This window comes from Argopecten irradians, unplaced genomic scaffold, assembly GCF_041381155.1.
Source record: "Argopecten irradians isolate NY unplaced genomic scaffold, Ai_NY scaffold_0883, whole genome shotgun sequence".
Lineage (NCBI taxonomy): Eukaryota > Metazoa > Mollusca > Bivalvia > Pectinida > Pectinidae > Argopecten > Argopecten irradians.
This window is the reverse complement of record NW_027188350.1, coordinates 1197-25058: the sequence shown is the minus strand read 5'-3', so window position 1 is coordinate 25058 and position 23862 is coordinate 1197. Positions and strand designations below refer to the sequence as shown.

The 23862-nt window shown below is 35.8% G+C and overlaps 1 protein-coding gene across 1 annotated transcript; it reads right to left on the bottom strand.

Moving 5' to 3' along the window:
- Window positions 1-2120: 2120 nt before the first annotated feature.
- On the bottom strand, window positions 2121-19315 carry LOC138313750 (golgin subfamily A member 6-like protein 1). The gene is made up of 3 exons (XM_069254057.1): window positions 19253-19315; window positions 12494-12610; window positions 2121-3819 (listed from the first exon to the last, which is right to left on the bottom strand). Exons 1-3 carry the CDS (start codon window positions 19313-19315, stop codon window positions 2773-2775), a joined length of 1227 nt encoding a protein of 408 aa, XP_069110158.1. The 3' UTR covers window positions 2121-2772.
- Between the last annotated feature and the right edge of the window lie 4547 nt (window positions 19316-23862).

Here is a 23862-nt window from a genome sequence, read left to right as displayed (position 1 = left end):
TATAAAAATCCCTGCAAGTGTTGTAGAATATTATAACAATTTTCTAACTTCGGTACAATACCAATATGTTCCATTCATCGGGTAGGCCTAGGTATAGATCCCATATCTTGAAAACTTATCATTGTTTGACTACCAAAAAAATGAATACATGTATTATTCTAAACTGACGGGAAAATCCAGCAATGTCATCTACCTCCTCTCGTGTAGGAAATGCACAATGCAATACGTTGGGGAAACCGGTGGTCCACTCAACGTCAGAATCAACAATCACCGCTGGTCTATCAAACAGAACAAACCTGACTATCCGGTTGCCAGACATTTCAACTTGCCCATCCATAGTTGGAAAGACATGCAGGTGATTGCAATTGAGCACTGTTCCTACTGGACACAAACCAAGCGTCGATCGAGAGAGAGATTCTGGATTACCTATCTACAGACCCGCTATCCCAAGGGCATTAATGAACGTTAAATATACAAACTGACATCAATTGATCACTTGCTCTTCAATTAATTATCCCTACTTCCAGCATTTTCTCGTTCTGTTCTACGCGTTTTTGATCCTTTACATATGCTGCCCAGCAAAAGGCGACTAAATTTGGGACTTTGCTTCTTTGCAAACACACCGAGGAAATAGGCGACTAAATTTGCATCCTATACCAATGAGCACCATAAATAAATTTCGCCACACATTTGACGTCACACACGTTCACACGTGGCACGCTTTCCAGTCATCGCTCATATTTTAGCGTTCTGCCGAACAGCATGGATAAATTTGTGTAGATCCGGCCTTCGGCTGCCACTTGCCGAAGGGTTAATTGCGCTCCATTGTGCTATATAGTTTAATATCTGTCTGCTTTGTCCCGCATTACTGTTCGTATCCTATTATGTAATCGTGTTCGTTTTGTATGTCTTGATAAAGGGGCAGATCGCCTCGAAAATTTGACAATTTTGTTTTGTCCACACGGTTGGAATTACTTCCTTGTCCCATATTATTCTAAACCTAACATGTACTGGTATTTTAACTCCAGAAAGAATATTTCTCCATTAATATCATTATTTTGTAATAGAGTTTTCAAATAATAGATTTATAATGGGTTATCATTTTTAATGGCATTTGAAATTTACATAATTTTAAAACAATAACAAAATTGCAATTTTTTTTTTCAACATTTATCTTCACTTTAAGTATATTGTTTTGTGCTGTAAAATGTTTCTAAATTGACCTAAATTGCACTACAGTATTAAAACTATTAATTATAATATAGTTAATGAAATACAACAAAAATATATATATATGTACATATCTATGGTGCAGTATTTATGATGCATGAATTATGAAGGAATTTGTAAATGCATATGGATTTAGAAAATAAGCAGAGAAATGACATACATTGTAAATGTAAGAACCCCTTTCCTCCTCAGGTTTTAATGTGTAATTAAGAAACTCTTTATATATTTTATATCTAATACTTGTCTTATAGTTCAGTACAAGTTACTTTCAATGTGATGCTGATTTAGATATAAAGGGATTAGAAATGCGTGTACTTCAGTATTTTCCTAAAACGCCATTTTGATGTGGTCATCTAGATTCTACATAAATATTGTGTCATATTTACACAACACTTAATTTAAAAAAAAATCAATATAAATGTAGGTTAACTAACTAACTAACTACAAACAATTGATTTAAGTTTTAAAAAACACTTTTGGGGCATGTCATGATTTGTAATATTTTTAAATGATGTGGATTTTTATAGTACTAATTTACCAATACATTATATATAAATAAATCAATTATTTGATTATTTTCATTATATGATTTTTAACTGATTACATGCCATAGAAAATATCACCTATAATAGGCCTAGTACTGTAGTTTATTTTTATTAGCTGGCATACAAATGCCATGTGATTGTACAGTAGATCTATGTCTACACATGAAAAAAATATCCTGGCAACCCAAGGAAAAATGTTATATGCGACAATATTATACAGATATAAATAGACGTATAGACCTCTTACTTATGAATTAAATTTTTAACGTTTTAATTCTTAAATCGTCTTTCATATTCTCGGTTAGGCCTACCCATATACCTTCTATATCGCTCTACGGTCCTACGACTGGTGTACATGTACACATGTATGCGGTAAATATTCATTCAAACCGGTTATATTGCTGAATCTGACTTGTAAGATCGTTATTTTCGTCCAAAAGAGCATATTTTATCCAAGACTTAACAGAAAAAGAAATCTCAAAGCTAATTTATCTACTTAAACAGACGCGGGCGTAAACATTTCACTGTACCACCCGAGTCACGTGGGTTTGTTTGTATCCAAAATGCGAAATCACGTCGAATCTCTCGCACTTCCGCTATCGAGCCGTATTCATAAGCACATACACATGTACTTGGTAGACCTTCTCCCAAGCATGCTGCAGGTCCAATATCAGGTCTCTAAGCATATTAGTTATTGACAATAAGCCGTTTAAATATATAGGCTTATTTTATCCCAATGACTTTGTATGGCAGCCAAGGTCATTCATTTATTCAAGCGTGCTAAATTTCAAGTACCTAAGCCTTTTAGGTATTCACAAGTCATTTCAAATTCTTAGATTTTCCGAGGTTGCTCAATAGTTTAGCCTATTTGACCCCTGTGATCTTGAATTGCAGTCAAGGTCATTCATTTGAACAAACTTGGTAGCTTTTTATCATGACAACCAATATCATTTTCTCGTTTAGAATGCATGTGGCTATTGAATATAGTAATAAGTAATTAGAATATGCGCTTAACTAAGCCGGCAACGCCCCTGCCAACAGTTTTCACACTACTCAACAAATAGGAAATCACACCTGATCGCTCATGTTCATATTCCTTTCTTACTTTTGATCGCATAATGCCATCCGAGAGCAGCGTTTTGTATTTTTTATCCATTTCAGCGAGGAGTTGTTGCTCTCTCCGTCGATATTCTTCTCTACATTTCCGCTCTCGCTCTTCGTATTCCTGTTGTCTTGTTTGATTTTCCTCCTTATATTTCCACTGCTTTTTCACAGCTTTATCAAACCGATCTTGTAATTTTCTCAGCATTTCCATCAAAGCTGTCTGTTTTTCGTTCTCTTGTTCTCTTCTTAAATGTTCGTTTTGCCTCCAAAAACCTTCATAGTTTTCATTTTTCAGTGCATTTTCCCTTCCGTGTCTGCTACTTTCCAGCGTTATCTTTTGATACGGTTCTTCATTTCCCGTCATTGTTGTATATCGTTGTTCCTGTCTCCAATCTTCGTGTTGTAATTTCTGGTATGGTGCAGGCGATGTCATTTCCCTATTGGTGTTTTGGGACAAGTTGCTTTCCATTACCATGTCATTGGGTCGTTTCCGTTTTGCGATTTTAATTCTTTTTTCAAGCTCAGTGATTCGTGCATGTAATTCATTTTCTTTAGTCAGACTTTCGCGTGCACTTTTATTCTGTTCTCTCTGGAGGTCTTCTAGTTGGGTCTGGAAATTGTCTTGCAGCGTCTGCCTAATCTGTTCTTTTTCGAGTTCCTTTTCTTCAATCTGCTGGCGTTTCATTTCTTCCAATCTTCTCCTGTACTGTTTCTCCGCTTCCTCGTACATCTCATTCGAATAGCACTTGCCACCATTCTTGGCGGTGATATCGCATACTAGTTGAATCAGTTCCCTTGCATCTTCTTCCTTATCGGTTGATTGGCTGTTGTCAAACGCAAGGTATCTCTGATTGCATTTCCTCAAGATAGCCTTTAAAGGAAGGCTTGGATCCTGGATACAGTTCTGTATTGTGGTGTTTTGCAGGTCCAAGTCCTTCTTCTAAGTAGTTAGCAGTACTAGTCATTTGATTAATACATATGTCGTCTACCTAATGATATCAGACATAACGTGGTCGACCTCGTAATACTGCTATATCTTTTGTAAAACCCTTTCCTACGGGTATCCCACGAACTCGACGGCATGGCCGCGGTCACCAGGTGTCCGTAATACCCAAATGCTTTTAACATTTCTCACTTTGGTCTCATCTTAATTGGACAGGGATTTGTATCATATTATTTCCGGAGTATTCGACAAGTTAAAATAGGGTGTTTTCCTCAAGCGCTTATGCGCATTCATGACGAGCATTTTGTGGTTGACTGTAGTCATAGTCACCGAAACTAAAGTTGCGTACCGCGGTAAGTGCACAGTTGGGGTGACTAACCGCGCGGATCGTTGTCCAGAAAAAGGGGGGATCCTTTTTATTATACCGTTTTCGATAGCTTCATTCTCTAGGTATACTGTCATTAGATGTTCAATCCCTGCCAATTGTATACATTGAACTTAAGTTGTAAATTGTTAATATTATTGACCCGTTGAAAGGGGTGTCACTATATGCTTTATGCCCCGTTTCTTCATTATAAAACCTTTTGGTTTAAAAGGCATTATAAATTGTATGTTTTGCTTTAGGGTGCTTATACTTCCTTACTTGTTATGGGACTAGTCGTAGGTATCAATCTACTGTTTGCACTATAATACTTTGGTCTAATTTTATGTCTTCGAAAGCATAAATAGTTAAGATTTAACTTCGACACCCCAATAGGTATTAAGCTTGATCGTATTTTTCTGTGTCCATTAACTATTACAAATTATTATTATTTCTTAATAAATATATTATGAATACTGACATTCACATGTTAAAAGGAATCTCGTCTCATTATCAATTCAATTGGTATCGAAATTTGTCATTTTGTCATGAAAGGCGAAAAATGCATGTATCGGCTCCGTTTAATAGGCTTGTTTTGTCTATTGGTTTCCTGCAGCTTTTACATTAGTTAACTTTAAACAAGTTTGACAAAGGTTTGGATCTGTTAAAGGACTATCTTCTGTTTCATTGTTTTTTGGTTACTTTAACCCGAGACTAGTGGTATGTGTTATAATACCCACTTTGTAAAAAATAATATCGCACTTTGTTAATTTTTTTGCCTTATGTGCGTTAAATAGTTGCTGCATAATATCAACCGCACTTTTGAAAAAACTAAATCAGGAGTGCCGTTGTCTTGCTCACTGGGGAATTTTATCAACGCACTTTGAAAAACGAGTTGGGGACAAAGTGCAATATTTCTTTTCTTACTGCTTCGCTTGTTTAAATATGTGGCGTGTGCACAATTAGTTTCTAAACCCCGATAATGTATATATAAGGTAATTAGTTAAAAGTGTCCGTGTAATTGTTGTTTGTAAACCATAAACCTCCACAGTGTCATACAGTAGCTTTGAATATGCTATCGATGATTTGACGAATGAAGTGTTGCGTGATTATGTGATGTTTTGTTTTTTAAGATATGGATTGATTCGACGACCGACGGTGACGACATTACACGAATACTGCTCGTTACCTAACGTATACCCACAGTCCCATATTTGGTTCTACTTTTTGTTAGTTTAGTGTTAAAATTTAATAATTTTTATCATATATTAAGTTAACGTGGCGTGTGTTTTTTGATATTTCCTCTCTAGTTAGTTAAACTTATCGTAGAGCCTTTAGGTTTTTAATTAATGACAGTAGGGCTAATGGACACCCTCCTAAATTTGTTTTGATTGATATTGTATCTAGAAACGATGAAATTGTTGTAGTTTCTATGAATGGGAATGTTCAATACAGTTTTTTGTTTTTTTTTAGTCTCATATATCTGTCAGTTAGTACAATTATATCATATGCAAAGCATTTGTTGTTTTCTGGTTTTATACATAATATTGTGGTTGGAACTCACGAAATTGTTGCATGGTTATATTGGGGTGCTAGTCGGACATGGCTAGCGGGAGGATGTTTAAATAGTCTGTTGTAAGAATTGGAACTTATTATGTTCATGGTTTGTGGTTTATTATGGAAAGTGGGTGTTGATTGCTTGTGTAGTTTTTGTTATGGGGTCATTGGGTGGACTGGTGTGAGTGGTTAGGATTTTATGGAAGGAGTCATATGTGTGCTATAAAGGGTTACTTATCTTTTGGGGAAGCGAACAAATCTTGGGTCAAGTGTCCACGTTAACATTTACATGTTTTTATGGCATGGCAGACGTCACTAAATATAGCACACAATACTCTAATTTGCATCTTATTCAGATTCATGGTTTCATTAGGTTCCTTATTGTTGTATTCGATATCTTGTGTATGTTTGCATGATGCATTATATGGAATTAGAAAAGGCTTTGGGAGGATCTAAATTTACAGGTACGGTACGTTTGCAGCGGGTTTTCAACGGTTGTAAACGGGGCGGGGGGTGTGGGTGGGACATTTGGCATTTGAGATTAATAGGGCGAGGTGGGATGGGTTTTTACGGTAGCAAGGCCGAAAAGGAGAATATTTTTTTTTGATCTGTATGGGGGGAAGGGTCTTGGGCGCTGATATTCGTTAAGGGGGGTGTTCGGGGTGATGGCGGCGGTCAGTACAGTTTAGACAGGTGAAGTTCAATTATGGGCGGTTGATTTACTTATTGGCACATAGCTTTTGGGATTTACACTTCATCAATACATCAATCTTACCACATATACATCATATCCGCATCTTTACATAATGTTCATTTGCTTGTGCGCATGTCTGGCGCGATTTAGGTGCAAGAAACTAACACGCCTGTAAATGTTACGTGTGACGTTTATCTTGGTAATTTAGATAATCTAAACGCAATTAATCTGCACCGCCTATAGTTCAGATGCAATCAATGTACATTAAAAATGTTTTTAATGATAAGATATATAAAATTATATGAAAAGGGAAGAAAACCAAAAAACGCTTTAAAGGGACTAAATCGTTGAAAAAAAATCTCTTGTAATAAAAGATAAAAATAATAGTTAAAGTTGTGTACTTTGTGTTAATAACAAAATTAATAAGTTTATATAAACCATTTTAATGTTGACAAACATTGCCAATTTTTCCAATATAATTTTGTTATTTTGATAACTTTTTAATTTCAGGTATAAGAGCGTTTATAGGAAGTAAAAATACCTAAGAAATCTATGTAAATGTAATTATTTAGTCCCTTTAATTAACGAATATGTGGGTTTTGAAACACTGCTACCCATATCGTGCGTTACATCAATTAGGCCATGGGCTAGGAGGGTCCCACATGCACCCCCCCCCAAACCTCCGAACCAATATTTTTCTGAACCCTTATGACCCACTGATCACAAATCCAAATGTTAACATTGCATAAGTTGGGATGAACTTCCGGTTATGACGTCATCAAGATGGCCGCCATCTCGAATTTCACTAAAAATTGAAAAAAAATAGTCATAACATTAACATTTTTCAACCGAAGTAGACAAATGAGGTATCAAAATGACCACATTAGAACAACAAATACATATCAGGACCAAAAAATCCAATATATGTAGTGATTTCTACGCAGGAAATGAAAAAATCGGATTTAAAGCTCAAAAATGGTGATTTTTCAGCAAATTTTTCATATTTTGTTTGACGCATCAAAAATGTTTCCCAACAACAATCTATTATTTCTAATAAGTTTTTTGACCACTTATCAATCAGTTTAAACAACAACAACAACAAAAACCAATGTTAACATTGTATAGGTTCCGGTTATGACGTCATCAAGATGGCCACCATCTCGAAAAAAACGAAGAATAGTCCTAACACTAATATTTTTCAACTAAAGTAGACAAATGTGGTATCAAAATGACCACAATAGAACGACAAATACATATCAGGACCAAATAATCCAATATGTGTAGTGATTTGTACGGAAGAAATAAAAAAAATAATCTTTTAAGCTCAAAAATGGTGATTTTTCAGCAAATTTTTCATACTTGGCTTGACGCAGCAGAAATGTTTCCCAACAACAAATTATTACTCGTAATCAGTTATTTAAACTCCTATCAATCAGTAAATTAAAAAACAACATCAAAAATATATAGAAATGCAAAAAAAGAATTATTGTTATATCCTCAATTTTGTAGATTAGCATTGTCTCAAAAATAACACAACACCTACTGATAGCGTAACAAATGTAACCTAAGCTAAGCCGGTGTTTCCGTTAATATCATTAATAGTTCCCAAAGCGTTTGTGTCTTTGAAAATGAGCACATTCATTGTTTATTTCCTATGCATAGCATAAGCAAAATGTCAGATGGTTACTACAATGTCACTAAATAATATGTCTTTCACTGGTTCTCAATGATAACCATTATCATTGTGCGTGCTTTCTCGCCTCACTGACCTATCCACTGAAGAGACTCGGCATATCTGGTAGCTGGTACATGCAGTCCGAATCAGAGTACTCGAGATATCAGTATCCAATTCGTCGAAAGCCAGATCGACGTTTTCGATGTCGATGAGCTCATGTGACACTGCATTACCAGTGTTGTTCTAGCCTTTTATGACCCATCCATGACCAGAGTTCATATCAGAAACAACAGGTTCAGGGATGTGGGATCTCTTTCAGATTGTAACATATCGTATGTATATGCTGTTTCAGACTTCTCCGGCATAATGGAAATTACACCAAATGTTCTCCTTAGCACATAACTCCATAATTTGTATGAAGTACTATTCATCAATCTTGTGGACCCTCGTGCAACCATAAATGGCACAGGTGATATCATTGAGGTCATTAATGAGGACATAAATGTTAAATGTTTTTCATTGGTCTGACTTTCCCCGCTCCGTGTAAGGTGCTGGTTGTGTCACATCTGGTATATGCGCAAAGAGACCATTGAAGACTCTCCAGTAAAAAGTTCTCTAAAGTGCTTTCCAGACTTGGCAAAGAGTGAAACTTCACTGCAGACCTCATTTATGACCTCAAAGAATCCGCCTGTGCCACCTATGGTCACTGAGGTTCACAAGAATGAGGAATTGTGCTTCATACGAATTAAGGAGAACCAACTCAATCCTCCGCAGATGTTGATCTGGTGTCTTTTCCATCATGCCGGGGAAGTCTGGAACATAATATAAGATATGTGAATCTAGGTGAAACTAGGTTGGAAACAGGAAGAGCTCCCACATCCCTGAAACCGATGTTTCTGATCTTAACTCTGACCATGGACAGTTGACAAGTTAGAACCACGATGGTAACCCGGTAATGTAATGTCACATCAGGTCACCGAGGTCGAAGACGACTCTCTGGCGAGAAAGCACGCACAACGAAAATGATTAGCATTAAGAACTAGTGAAAGAAATATGTGACGCTGTAGTAACCATCTTATATTTCCTTGCGTTATACACAGGAAATAAACAATGGATGTGCTCATTCTAAAAGACACCATATGTTTCGAAAAGTGTCATGGTATTTACGGAACTTTAATTTGATACCCTATAGCTATTAGTTAGCGTTTTGCTGTAATAATTCAGTTTGAGAGGCTACTAGTCTACACAATTTCGAACATGAAAATGGATTATTTTGAAGTCCCACTTAGATATTCAGCCAACTTTAAATTCAAATTTGTTAAGATATAAATCGTCAATAGCCAATGTTATATTCAGGAAATTCCAAGACACCAGGAAACTGTAGTGTTAGCGGTTTGGAAAAAATAACAATCATATGCCGCATCCGGTGATGTTTTGTAAACCAAATGATGATATAACAATTCTCTTTTGCATTTCTATATATTTCTGTTGTTGTTGTTTTAACAGATTGATAAGAGGTCAAATAACTGATTGTGAATAATAATTTGTTGTTGGGAAACAATTTTGCTGCGTCAAGCCAAATATGAAATAAATGCTGAAAAATTACCATTTTTGAGCTTAAAATATTTTTTTTTCATTTCCTGCGTTCAAATCACTACATATATTGGATTATTTGGTCCTGACATGTATTTGTTGTTCTATTGTGGTCATTTTGATACCTTATTTGTCTACTCCAGTTGAAAAATGTCAATGTTATGACTATTTTTTATTTTTCAGTGAAATTCGAGATGGTGGCCATCTGGATGACGTCATAACCGGAACTTATACGATGTTAACATTGGTTTTGGTTGTTTTTGTTGCTTAAAACTGATTGACAAGTGGTCAAAAAACTTATAAGAAATAATAGATTGCTGTTGGGAAACATTTTTGCTGCGTCAAACAAAATATGAAAAATTTGCTGAAAAATCACCATTTTTGAGCTTTAAATCCGATTTTTTCATTTCCTGCATAAAAATCACCACATATATTGGATTTTTTGGTCCTGATATATATTTGTTGTTCTATTGTGGTCATTTTGATACCTCATTTGTCTACTTCGGTTGAAAAATGTTAATGTTATGACTATTTTTCAATTTTTAGTGAAATTCGAGATGGCGGCCATCTTGATGACGTCATAAACGGAAGTTCATCCCAACTTATGCAATGTTAACATTTGGATTTGTGATCAGTGGGTCATAAGGTTTCAGAAAAATATTGGTTCGGAGGTTTGGGGGGGGGGGGGGGGGGGTGCATGTGGGACCCTCCTAGCCCATGGCCTAAAAAGACATGAAACAACTGTTTTGTTACCTGAACCACAATCTTAAACTTATCACAACCTCTGGCGAGAAAGATTTTCGCTGAAAGAATACCGGTATTTGGGTCCGGCGCGCTGGTGTTTATGACGTCAACAATTAACAATTAATTATGATTTCAACAATATAAAGCGCATGCAAACGTTCCACGCCGGTCAACAGTCAAACTATTGACCGGTTAATAGTCAAAATTACTCCATTTACATTTATATAAAGAGTCAGGTAACAATCAAAATGACTTCATTTACATTTATATAAAGAGTCAGGTAACAATCAAAATTACTTTTTTTACATTTATATAAAGAGTCAGGTAACAACCAAAATTACTTTTTTACATTGATATAGAGAGTCATGTGACAACACAAATATAGCCTAGCTAATTTGTCTGTTTAAACATAGATATTTGCTTTCTTAAAAAAATAGTCCAGTTCCGTTGAAAGTAAAAGGTGACCATGGTAAGCACTTTTTGCGAGATATTGAACATTGCAAACATTATCTTATCCGATCTTAATATTAACATATTCGCTTAACGAAACGCCAAAACATAGGAGTAAAATTTGTACGCGATATTTTACATATTATCACAATATACTAGTAAATCATAATTTGCATACAGATAGTGACCATCTATATATGCTTCATCACATTTACTATGAGTGTATTTTAGTGGCCTTGTGTACGTACGTGTGGTATAGATATCAAATAACATGTACACGTACGAATTATAAATGTTTATCAGGCTAAGTGTACTATATCGAAAATAAGTTGCTTCATAAAGCGAAAACTCGTAATCTGGATGGAAGTGTTAAGAAATAGATTCCATGATACATTTGTATAAAGTAAAGAAAATCCAGCAGTCCGGCAATTTCGAAATCTGGACGTTTCGGAATAAGGGCGCAAGTGTTCGGATTTTCGAGGTTCATCTGTAAGGCGAAAATGTTGTCAAGATTTATTTTTTGTGTACGAGGTCTATTCTTTTTATTGAATCACGTTCTTTTGCATATTATAACTGCATTTTATTCTTTTTATTGAATTACGTACTTTTGTATATTCTAACTGCGTTTTCACATTTTTGAGAAAAAAAATATCAAAGTACGTTGAGTTTGCACCATATTTTAGGCAGTTTGAATTTTCTTTTCGACGTACGTTATTTTTTCAAAGTGGGTTGTAACAGTGGTATACATTTTTCATGGGTACTTTGCATACTCTGTTAAAACAATTTACCGTAGTCCAGCCTCAGTTTCCTTTATTCTCCTCGCTATGTACGCTGTTGCCTGTTCAAAATGCCAAGGCGTTCTGGAGGGTTGTTCATTTTGTGAACTGCCCGTGAATTGTCAATGAGTTCAATTGATTCGCTGGGAAAACTCATGATTAGGAAGCAAGCATTGAAGCAATGAAGAGATCTTTTACAGACAGATTTTGACCACCATTACCGAGGGACAAGGTTTCCAAAACACAAACAAAAAATAAAAACAGCTTATTTACTACATGTACCATATTTTTGTTACTTTAGAAGCATATTCATTACTCCTGTATATAGTGTTTTATTACAGCACATTAATCAATAAAATTAAAACAAGCATTGACTTATTTTCAGGACTATACGGTGAGTACGGTGATATATGGACATTTTCATGGATATGTATCAAGTACACCACGAGTCAATAGTGTGATATTAAGGCATGCAAAATATATATCCAAAGTTTAATAAACAGAGGGGACTAATACCTTATATCTAATGTTAACAATTCTGATTTATACAGTGAAACCTGATTTACAGACATTCTATGTAAATGTGTTCGGCCGTAAGATTAATGTAAAGACAGTGGTGTCGGTAAAGTCAAGTGTCGGCAATGGATTTTTTTCTTGGTGATCAACAGTAGGGAGGAGCATGTCATTGTATAATCTTTATCAAGAAATCACTATCGGTAAATACGTGTCTAAAATGGTACTTTCCGGAAACCTTGAAAACTTTTGTGAAATGTATTTAATATCAGTTTGGCAGTAAATGAAACTATACACCCGTAACATACCTGTATTTTCAGTAGTTGTATTCGGATACGATGTATAGGAACGTTGGGCATTGCACACTCCACATTTCCAACGGAACGCCATTTGTTTCTGATATCCACATTTGGAACATGGCCATACTGTTGAAAACGATTGCATATATTTATTCAATACCATCATTAAATATTGTATTTATCAACGCGTTATATAGAAAATGTTAAACAATTGCCACAAAATATGTAGAATACCATATTCCAGGGTGAAATCCATTGTCCTGCACTGGTGTAGTTGTAATAAGACTGTAGTAGTATAAAATCTTCAAATCTCTCTTGGTTTTCTCGGTCAGTTCGATATCAAAAGTGGCTAGACAATGCGAGATTTATGGAGTCATATATTTATTGATATAAATAAGTATTTAAACGGTCGGTTTTGATCATTCTAATATATTTCACGATAAATCATCTCAACATTGATTCTAGATGGCACGTTTACATATTGTCATTAGACACTATATATGGGTAGATTTTCTTATCAGTGGTTTCTCAAATAAATACGTTCAGATTTGTTATTATACCTATTGCACACGTACTGTATTTTGTAAAAATATCGAGTCAATAGGGAAACGTATCAGCTTTAGGATACCTTAAAACAACAATCTCAATATCCTGTACGTTTTTTTTTGTGTATTAAACACGATACTTTGTAAAGCTGGTGATACCTTTGTGTCATTATTATGCATTTTTGGTTTTGGTTTTTACTTATGAAGTTTTTATTGTTATTTAGTTTATATATTCATTGCTTTGTAATTGTGTTCCTTTCTATACAGTTAAATTATTTGTTTTGTGATAATCTATTACCTATTGCAGTATTATACCGAGACCAAGCCCTTCCGATATAAAATTATATCAAAATGGCGGGATATTATAGTTGTAACATTGCAATAAAACGTCGAAGTATGAAAGAAAAATACTCTTTCATAAGTGGATATGAAGGATAGGGATATTCTACCCTCGGGATCACAAAATGTTGCAAAACCCTCGGCAAGCCTCGGGTTTTACTACATTTTTTGTGACCCTCTGGTAGAATATCTCTATCCTTCATATCCATATATGAAAGAGTCATATAATATTATTCTATATCAGTACAAGGAATGAAGACTCACCCATATCAATGTTAAGAAATCTTTAATGTGTCATGTTGTAATATTATTTAACCCTGTTTTTTTTTTTTTGTTTTTGAATTTACAGTTACAACCTCTTTATCTGTGCTGATATATGCCCATGTTTACACAACGCATAATTTAAAAGAATCTGGCCTCTCTCTTTGATGAAATATATATAATAAAACTCGTTTTTCGATGGTCAAACCAAAAAAGATTTGTTTTACACGCTGAGATGTAATCTACACCCCCTCCTGGACATTAAAATCACCTTTAGCAGTGTAACTCAGGAGTACATGAACAATGATTCATGTTCTTTGTGGGGCTTCCGCGCATAGGATACCGGTTATTTTTTCTGAGAATTCTCTGTATGTTTTAAAATAACATTGGCTTTTCGGGGATGAAAGTCGGAGGGAAAGAAAGAAGAGAAAATCTGTGCTTAAAGATCTAAATATCTTCTATTTACCTCTCTACATGATATACCATTGATTTCATTATACTGACAAAGTACTCACCACGAGTCGTATTCCCTGAATTCTGAACTAACAGTGTTAGCTTTTCTCGGCCATGAGAAGTAACCAAAAATGTATAAGAGAAGCTAGCTGAAAATTTGCAATAGAAAAGTAAATAACTGAAAATTTATATATATTGTAATATATGTTCACTACAAATTAGTGAAGAATTCTATTGTTAGCTATGTTGATCGTTATCGTTTTCATTTTTTTTTATTATGAATTACACGATACTGACTATAAAAGACATTTTCGCTTCTTGCTCACCACCACCATTATCATCATCAAGTTATCAATAATTACATCGAAACTAGGATAACTATTTCAAACTCTTTTCATAATTATGTATTTTTTTTAAATATTCATTATTGCAGTAAACAAGTTCAGTAGGCGAATGTAGAGGATGGGAACCCCTTTCAGGACAAAAAGGTACATTTCCGCAATACACAACAAAAAAAAATCACAGTGAATAAGAAATGCAACACAAAATGGAATAAATGAAAGCAAAACAAATTACCATAATTACATGTATAAAATTGGCTTCCATATTTATCCCGTGTGAATTTTAATACTTATGTCATTAAATGTTTCATGACCAGTGTCGTAGTAACAACATAGGGCAATGATTGCTTTCCGATATGTTTCATCTGTAGTCATTTTACAATGTATTTTTCGTCAAGACCCGGAAAAAAATTCAATGCCCACTCAATAATAGTTTTAATATGATGACAATCGATTTTCAAGTTATAAGTGCCGTAAATTTCATACTCACGATTCAAGATGAACCTTTGATATTTTTTTGAGAATTGCGATACTTACAATGTATAGGTTTCAATTTTGTGATTTTTGGCGGTACTGCCAAAATAATTATATTCACATTTACAGTGGAGTGAAATAAAACCATACGGTCAGACCATGAAGCAAAGTTATTTCTCTACAATTTCAATTCAGGTTTATGCAGTCGTATTAGGTATTATAAAGTAATTTCTGCAGTTATGTTCATTTGAATGATTTTCACAGCCTAATTCATCAAACCTGATGATTGTCAATAGATTACTGAAGAATAAATAACATGTCAAAATTTCACCCAGTTATGACACATATAACTTTAAATAAGATAGTATATTTATTTACAGTAATAAGATAGTACTTACATTGAAAATCAGGCAAAGCTTGAACGGGAGAGAGTGATGTCCCCATGAACCACGGTGTGACGTGGTTTACTTCGGCTCAGCAATATTGTGATTTTTTTTTCTTCAAAACAGTGTTTTACACAACATAAAACAGACAGTGTGTGTAAGTAGTTGTGAAGTGGATAAATCGCAGAAATTTGATGAAATTTTGCGATTTGAACTGATTGGTGATAAAATACCTGTTGGTGAGCAGTGAGATCGTTATACATGCACAGGTAAAACATGGCGGACGGTCAGTCGGAAACTTACGCTGAAAAGATGGTCAAAAGTGGTCAACACATGATGAACGATTTACAGCACGGCTATGAAGAGGCCAAGCCTATATTTTTATTGGAGAGCGACATTTTTGGATTCACCACTCCCCAACGAAAAGATTGGCTCACACACCAAGAAATATATAAATCGATCGGTTCTGTCGTAAATTTATCTCAACTGATACTCCCGCTCGGATAGCTGAGCTTTGGATGAGTTTTGGATAGTGCATTGGGTGATAACTCAGGTACCAGAGCAAGAGCTCCAAATTCATAAAAGGGAGGGGTGGGTGGGTGCCAAATATTATCCTCTGATCTCGCTTGTGGTTCTCCTCTAGTCTATAGCAGAATTTCTTTGTCTTCTTTTTGCAGTACTTGAATATCTTATATGCCTCTTAATGTCACAAACCTCGCTTCTCGAAAAGTGAAAAGTGACAAATTTCGTAATCTCTCGCGTGATTTCAGTTGAGATATAAATTTATCTCAACTGATACTCCCGCTCGGATAGCTGAGCTTTGGATGAGTTTTGGATAGTGTATTGGGTGAAAACTCACATTACCCCCACTAGTTCCCAAATTCTTCCTCCTATAATCCCTAACCTCAACAAAACAATCCCAACACTCACATCCAAAACTCATCTAAACCCTGATATGACTTTAAGGAGCAAAAATTGTGAATATATCAACAAATGGTGAATTTTATATAACTATTACAATATCTGACCAATTGACGTTCTCATGTACCATAATCTATTTATGGGTTTTAATTGATAACCTAACCCACAAACAATGCATACACAACCATGAATGGGATGTTGATACCTACAGCATTACATGTCACAATTAACACCTGTCTACAGTAACTAGAAAAAACAACACTTGACCTTGAAAACAAAACAATTGTTCAAAATGGATTACTTCTCAGTTGGCCTTTGACCTTTCTCTACTTGGTCCTGTGACCGTCATATCAAGATTACAAATGCGTATCAGATTTCAAAATGATTAATCCTATTTGATGCGAAAAAGGAAACTACAAAAACAGTTATTGATTACAGAAATTACTTCTGAATTACTTCAAAAACTGCACATTTAAAAACCCATGTTTTATATATCCAAGTGACCAAGTATTAAACCAGGTGCAAGAGCATGACAATACACAATACTTCAGCAAAGATTAAAGGGTTTGCAATCTGAACTATAAAATTTATGAATAAATTGATGTACAGAACTAAAACCAATAGTCATTTGACATTGAAATTGAATTATCTAAACTATGTACAGTACTGTACGTGTACTCCATTTGTAAATAGCACACACTCTCAGTGACTTTAGTACCGTATTTACAAACATAACTAAATTACAGGTTATCATTAACAGCAAAGTATAAAATTTATATTATGATAATACAATCATTCAAAATTCCAGTAAAAATGTATATCTAAGTCATTGCATTCAAAGCACCTCGGCTGCAGAGTTAACTGAAGGCTGGACGTGTGGCATCAGGACTATCTAGTGCACTATACACCTGCTCTGCCCACTCCGGGGCTTCTGCAACATTTCTAAACTTCTTGCTCACCGTACCTCTCTGTAGGACTTTCCCAAACCTTGTATATCTCTCTAAACTCTGTTCGGAGGACCATCCCAATGACTCATAATATCCCCAGCATCATCGTATCCTGACACAGCCATAGTCACAGCAGACCCCCTCTTATGCTATGGGTTGTCTCCCCTTCGTCTATACCCATGTCTTTTAAATAGCCTTTTAGCCTGTTATACATAGAAGAAGTTGAAACAGCCTCCTCCAGAACAAGTTTTCTTGCCCTGTCCAATGGCCTAAACAGATAGCCATATCTCAAGTCTATACCTACCGAATTTGCCCCAGAGATATACTTCTCCAAACCTGTAACTGGGACACACACTTCTGTTGTCCATTCTCATCACGGTAAACTCATTGACCTTCCCATTATTCAAGGTTTTACCTACTGTATGACCAAATAACAGACCAGCCCCATCCTCAAACTGATGAATCTCCTGCGTTAAACATTTTGCCAAATCATCAGCCCTATCCCCGCTGAAAAATTGCAACTTAAAGAAAGCCTGGTCTCGTAGAAGAACAAATCGTTCAGCAGGATTCTGGCTGCCTTTAGAAAGAAGATCATCAATGTGGCCAAAAACCTTTGTCAACTTCCCAAAAACACAAAGGGCTTGGCTTGACTAACCTTTACATATTTCTGTACCCTCAAGCTACTTGCTGGGTTCCCAGAACACAAACCTTCGTCCCATTCACCCCGAGTCCCCTCACCTTAAAGATGGACTTTAACTGACCAACAAGTGACTGAACTGTTCCCGCAGACAATCTGGACGGGCATTCGCATTCTGATGGCCCAACCCTACCCAAGTATGGGCAATTAACTGAATGAATTCGTGTCTTCCCTTTCCCATCCTTCTTTATAAGGAAATGGCAAATATCCTCTGGAGAAATACGCCTTATATTGCAAACAATATATCAAAAAAACGCTAGCAATTCACGTTCCAAAGCTGATTTCTTCTGATTATAAGGAGTACTATCAATACTTCGTTCAAGCTCTGCGAGCCTGCTGTGATCTGTCGCTGGCATGCGAATCACTGACTGGGGGGATTCCAGCCTGGGCAGGAGGGCTCCAGGAAAATTACAGGAATAGGCGCTATTGGTCAAAGGGCAGCAAGAAGCACCTGTAATCACCATCGGGGTCCATGGTACCGGGAACACTACCGATCCCTGCAACATTGGAAATTGTAATAGCACCTCAACTTGACTACCACTATCAATATGCACAAAAATGCTCATTCAACTAATTGGAAATTAGGGAAAGGCAAGCCTGGCCACCATTAAGGGAGTACCTAAAGCAAATGGACTGAAGCCAGACTTTGATGGACCCAAAATGACACTAGTATCACCCGTTGTCCCAGTTCGAGCCTGTCTGTAGCATGTGAACATAGCCTAGGCCACCCATGAAGGCAACACCCCAGGTTTTGGAAAAAACGAAAGTGCACTGCTTTGGTTTTTGTTCTATCAAGAACTTAAGAACAGAAGAAATTAGGCAATATGGGGGAAAGACATAAGGAAACCTCTCAGAAGAAAGGTCCTGAGCAAAAATGTTCACACCTGCAGACTCTGTAATGGGTATGGGGTAAAATGGCGTAAACGCTGGCCATCCCTGTCTAGCATTGCATTAGAGTCCAGCCGCTATGAGGTCCACAGTGTGGGGACCAAAAACTAATTGAACGCGACCCCAAACAGACTCCGACAACTTGCAGTCTGCCACAGACTTACGCCGGGATTCAAGATCTGCTTGGTTCTCCGCTGATGGTATGTACTGTAAGCGTAGGTCAATATTGCTTCTTTGTGTTATTGCAAAAATCCCCTTTATCAGATCATTTAACTCTGAGCTTCGACACCACTGTCCTTCCCATGCAGCCACCACAGCCTTATTGTCAACATGTGCATCAACCCTATGGTTTTTTCATGCTCGCCTCATGGGTGGCAATAGTTTTTAGCACATCGTCTGCCTCCTTAATGTGGATAGGGCGGTCATCATCTGTTGGGAAGAAATCCCCAATGCCTCTTTGTTCTCCAACCACTGCTCCCCACCGAAACAAGGAAGCATCTGTTAGGTTGCTATACTAACCTGGAGATGCCTCTCAGCTCTCCATGGCACCCATTCTGTAAAAGTGCCCATGAACTCCCACATGCTGAATTTCCTCTAGGAGCTTGTCATCTAACATAACTGGTCGACTGTTCTTGCTTGCCCTACCGATAGCCTTATTGACCTCCCGAATAAAACAACTTTGCACCAGGAACCGCTAGCATGAAAGAAATACACTTTCCGGCGAACCGTTGTAAAGTGTTTAAATCAACACACTGACCCTTGAAAACAGAATTTCTAAGTAACTTAAACTTCTCAATCTTGATGGGGGGAATACGAAAACACTGATTAGCCGAATCCACCAACATCCCAAGAAACTGTAGGATCTGGCTGGGCTGAAATACAGACTTCCGTAAGCCGATGAAATAGCCAACTCTTACAAGAACTTCACACACTATGTACAAAGCAGATGTTGCTCTTTGAGGATTACCACATTGATCTTTGCTCATTCCACCTTGAGCTGTAACCTTAATATTGCAAAGGCAGTCCAAATTTATATTGATAGTACTGGCAGGTTTTGACATTATGAGCATCCTACCCCATTTCCTATATCTACCCCGTATCTTAGTTGATTAATAGATTACATGTTATACACATGTCAACAGTATAAATTAGTTGTATCTGCTGGCTGGTGTAGTTGAAAGATTTTCAAGGAAAGGAATGGCTTCGAGTGGATCTTCAGTGCAATGTTTTCTATGGAATGTGTATAATGGACAACGTTCTTTAAGGAAGTAACCGATCGGTGTTTCCCAGCCAGTCAGATAACTATGTATACAATTATCACTTTTACAAATAATTATAACTTAATAAATAACTATTCTCCTCTCCTATACTCCTCTATCTTTCCCTTTTCTCCTTCATTCTTAAAATAGAAAATTTTGATTAATATTTATATATATGTATTGTCTTCATTGCTGTCCATTATGTATATATTCATATTATGTATTCGGGAGAGGACGTTACTAAGTTGGCAAAACTTGTGTCCAATCCCTGTTGTCAATAATTTACGACAATAAAAATATGTTTAAAAATCAAAATCAGATGTTGCTCTTTGAGGATTACCACATTGATCTTTGCTCATTCCACCTTGAGCTGTAACCTCATCAATCAACCTGTCGTCGATATACTGAAGACAGGGTACACCAAGCTGCCTACAGTAGCTTGTAACCGACATACCAGTCATTTGGTAAATATAAGCACTAGCTTTAAATCCAAAGGGAAGGGAAGTATAGACAAGGTACCATCCCCCAAACTGGACACCAAAATACTTCCTGAAGTTCACCGAAAGACTGATGTGGTCATATCCAGACTTGTCGTCAATGTTCGACATATACGAACCCTTAGGGATAACCCGAGGAACTTCCTCCAGTGTATCAAGGGTAAAAACTATTGTCCTTGATCCAAAGATTAAGAAACCGCTCATCATGACAGAGGCGAGGTTTACTAGGTTCAACTGTGAGTGGCATCACCAAATGGTGATATCTACGAATTATTTTTACGACAAATTGATTTTGAAGCAAAAAAAAAAAAACTCAAATTTTTGTCAGGATAACAATTGAGGATATTGGGTTTGCTCGAAATATTTGGCATGTTCTCAATTTTGTCCACACTTTTAAACCATTTTTATAAACATGCTATAAGTATAATCTTATAACAGATACTTTTTCAAAAAAAAATGAAATCCGGGAAAAATAGCATTTCATATGCTGAAATGTAGCAAGGGAAATTTTCTAAAAAATCAATATTTGCCCTAGTTGACCATAAATTTAAAATTGATCATAGACACCATGATAAAACAACAGTTAGTGATAGACTTTTTTGTTAACCAACATATGTACTCTAAAATTATTGCATTTTTATTCCAGCATTTTCCCAAACAGTACAAAAATGTCTAGATATGACTAGATATGCTCTATTGGAAAGAAGTATATTTTCGTCAGCAACTTAAACGCAAAAGATACAAATGAAGATTATCCATCATCCTCTCTTATGTAGATAAAAAACTATTTTAAATTGAATTAAAAATGATTAAACGAGGGAGAGTTACATTTGATTTTCATACAAAAATATGTATATTTAAAAATAATACCAGCACCACAAAGGCTGCTAATCTTAATTTTAAGCAATCAAACGGACTCTTTTATTTCGATACAATTGGACAACAATGAATTTAAAACTGTTATTATCTCATTCGGGCATAACCCATATGTACCAATTTTCAATAATATATAATAATATCTAAATTTTTTTCACAATTCAGAGACCTCCATTTTGTTTCCATCGGCAACTTAGTCTTCTAAAAAGTGATTCCATGTTACTCAGCATATTTTTATAACCCTATATATCAATTTTCACTTAAATCTGACAATCTCTAAATTTCAACACAATCAGAGGCCTCCTTTTCGCTTCCATGGCAAACGATCTTTTTGAACAGTGGATACCATGTTATTCAGCATACCTCGTAAACCTCTATATTACCAATTTTCACTCAATTCTGACATCACATTTTTAAATTTCAGCCAATCAAAAGGCTCTTCCGTTTTGTTACCATGGCAAACCAATACTTTAAAAAGGTGTTACCATGATATTTAGCATCTAAAATTATTACTGTACAACTGATTTTCACTTTATATTCGGACTCTGGAATCATTCAAACTGGAAATGTATAAACTAGGTATACAAAAATGTTTACTAACAAAGAAGTGTGTCCGGTTTGCTACATGCACTACTCTATTTTTAAGTCACTCAAAATCTGTTTTCCCGGATTTTAATTTTGAACATAATTTTACACATTAGACAGAAAAATGTCATGGGGAGTATTTTTAGTTGGGGGTAAAATTAGTGGTCAAAACCAGTAACATGGTTGCATATGAATGATTGTACAAAGAGCAATGTTTCAGTTTTCGTTTTTTTTCCAAAAAGTGTTACTTTTTCGTAAAATGTTTTATTTCAAACAAATTTTTTCCGTTTTAAAAAATCTAAAAGAAAATGACCTTGGAATATAAAGTATCATGATCTACTCAAATGATTTATTGAATAAAAATTGTAGAATATTTAACAAAAGCTAACCTTTTTTTGGCCTGTTTTGTGCAGAGGTAGTTTTAATGAAAATGACTAATAAAGAATTCCAGGACGCCTTTTGGGCCTTTTTAAAATCACAAAGGATAAAAGAATTTGTTTATCTTTAAGGGACAACTGGTAGTACTTTTCAATTTACAAAGTTTCAGGAAATTGGGGCTCGTGGGGACAGTTTCTATGGGATTTTTTACATTAGCTTGAAAAAAACAACTTACCTTTTAAATATAAAAACACAATGAACAAAGGCTCTACAAGCTAGTCGTTTTGATATACACTGTTTTCAACAAAAAACATTTAATTAAAAAACACTTATTTTAAAACTTATTTCAAATATTTTTTTAAAATACCACATTGACACATCATACAATTTGATGCCCCCTGTGATGGAGCGACCATGACGATTTGGACCACCCGAGAGTCGTTATGTCACCCAGAGGGTCGTAGCCAGAGGGAGACATGACGACTCGTGGGTGGGCAATTCGTCATGTCGCTCCATCACGGTGGGCATCAATTGTTTTATTATACGAATATTACGTATTACTGTTTCTTTCCAAAATTGGAATTCTGGAAATTATTCGAAATATTCTGTTTTAAACATACCAGGTTAACATCGGTGTTTGCACCAAATGAAACAAAAATGCTAAGGTAGCAAGGATACATTATTATACATTTTATTATATTAATTAAATAGTAAAGTAATGTAACAAATCACTCAAAAACACACAGTGTTTGTTGTTTACTACTCGGTTTGGGGGTTTCTACTTTAGATTTCCCGAACTTTGTGAGCTTAAGCGGGAGTGTGTCAGAGTATAACACGTAGGTATGCTATTAGAAAACACTTGTTTCTCATACATTTCCCCGATTATGATTCAAAGCATCGATGGCGTAGGAAGGGGACAGGGTTGGTACTTACATCGTACGATTTCAATAATAGGTTTATCATTAAAAATAGTTGCAAATGTCGTGCAGTAATGGTAAGCTTTAGTCGCTAGACGTAAACGGAAAATTAATAAACCGTTATACCTTAGGTACAATGTGGTAATGGCACCTAGACTAAACAAACTGTCAGACACGGTCTTCGCTACAATGTACAAAATTTAATACACCAAGAAACAGAGATAAAGTGATGAGTTAAGAAATACACAATAACATTCACTATTCATGCTGGTTTAGCCTACTTTATATCTATGTGTTAATCTGATAAAATTGATACGGTATTGTAAACCAGTGAAAAACGATTCGTCCTTGAAGCCGCCATATCTCTTTTACCCGAGAACCTCTCTAGGGAAACTCCCACAGTAGTAAGTTACAGCTAGAGAACTACCCGGGATCGAAGCTCACGACGAGGGTGACTATAACGAGGGGCGTCATACAACGATTCGGGGGTCGGCATATACGGATATTTCAATCAATTGTAGCGCAAAATACAGATGACATGACGATTGTTTTTAAAATCACGTGATACTGAATTGACTACATCAGAAGCACTAATAAATGGATGATGGTATAAAATA

Bases quoted from the DNA above. Each gene is read 5' to 3' on its own strand.
- LOC138313750 (XM_069254057.1), bottom strand. From the start codon at position 19,315: ATGTGGGAGTTCATGGGCACTTTTACAGAATGGGTGCCATGGAGAGCT. The intron at 12,611-19,252 runs GTTAGTATAGCA...CGTTTTCAACAG, and splicing joins GAGCTGAGAGGCATCTCCAG to TATGGCCATGTTCCAAATGT. The intron at 3,820-12,493 runs GTATGTTACGGG...CTAACTACTTAG, and splicing joins TACAACTACTGAAAATACAG to AAGAAGGACTTGGACCTGCA.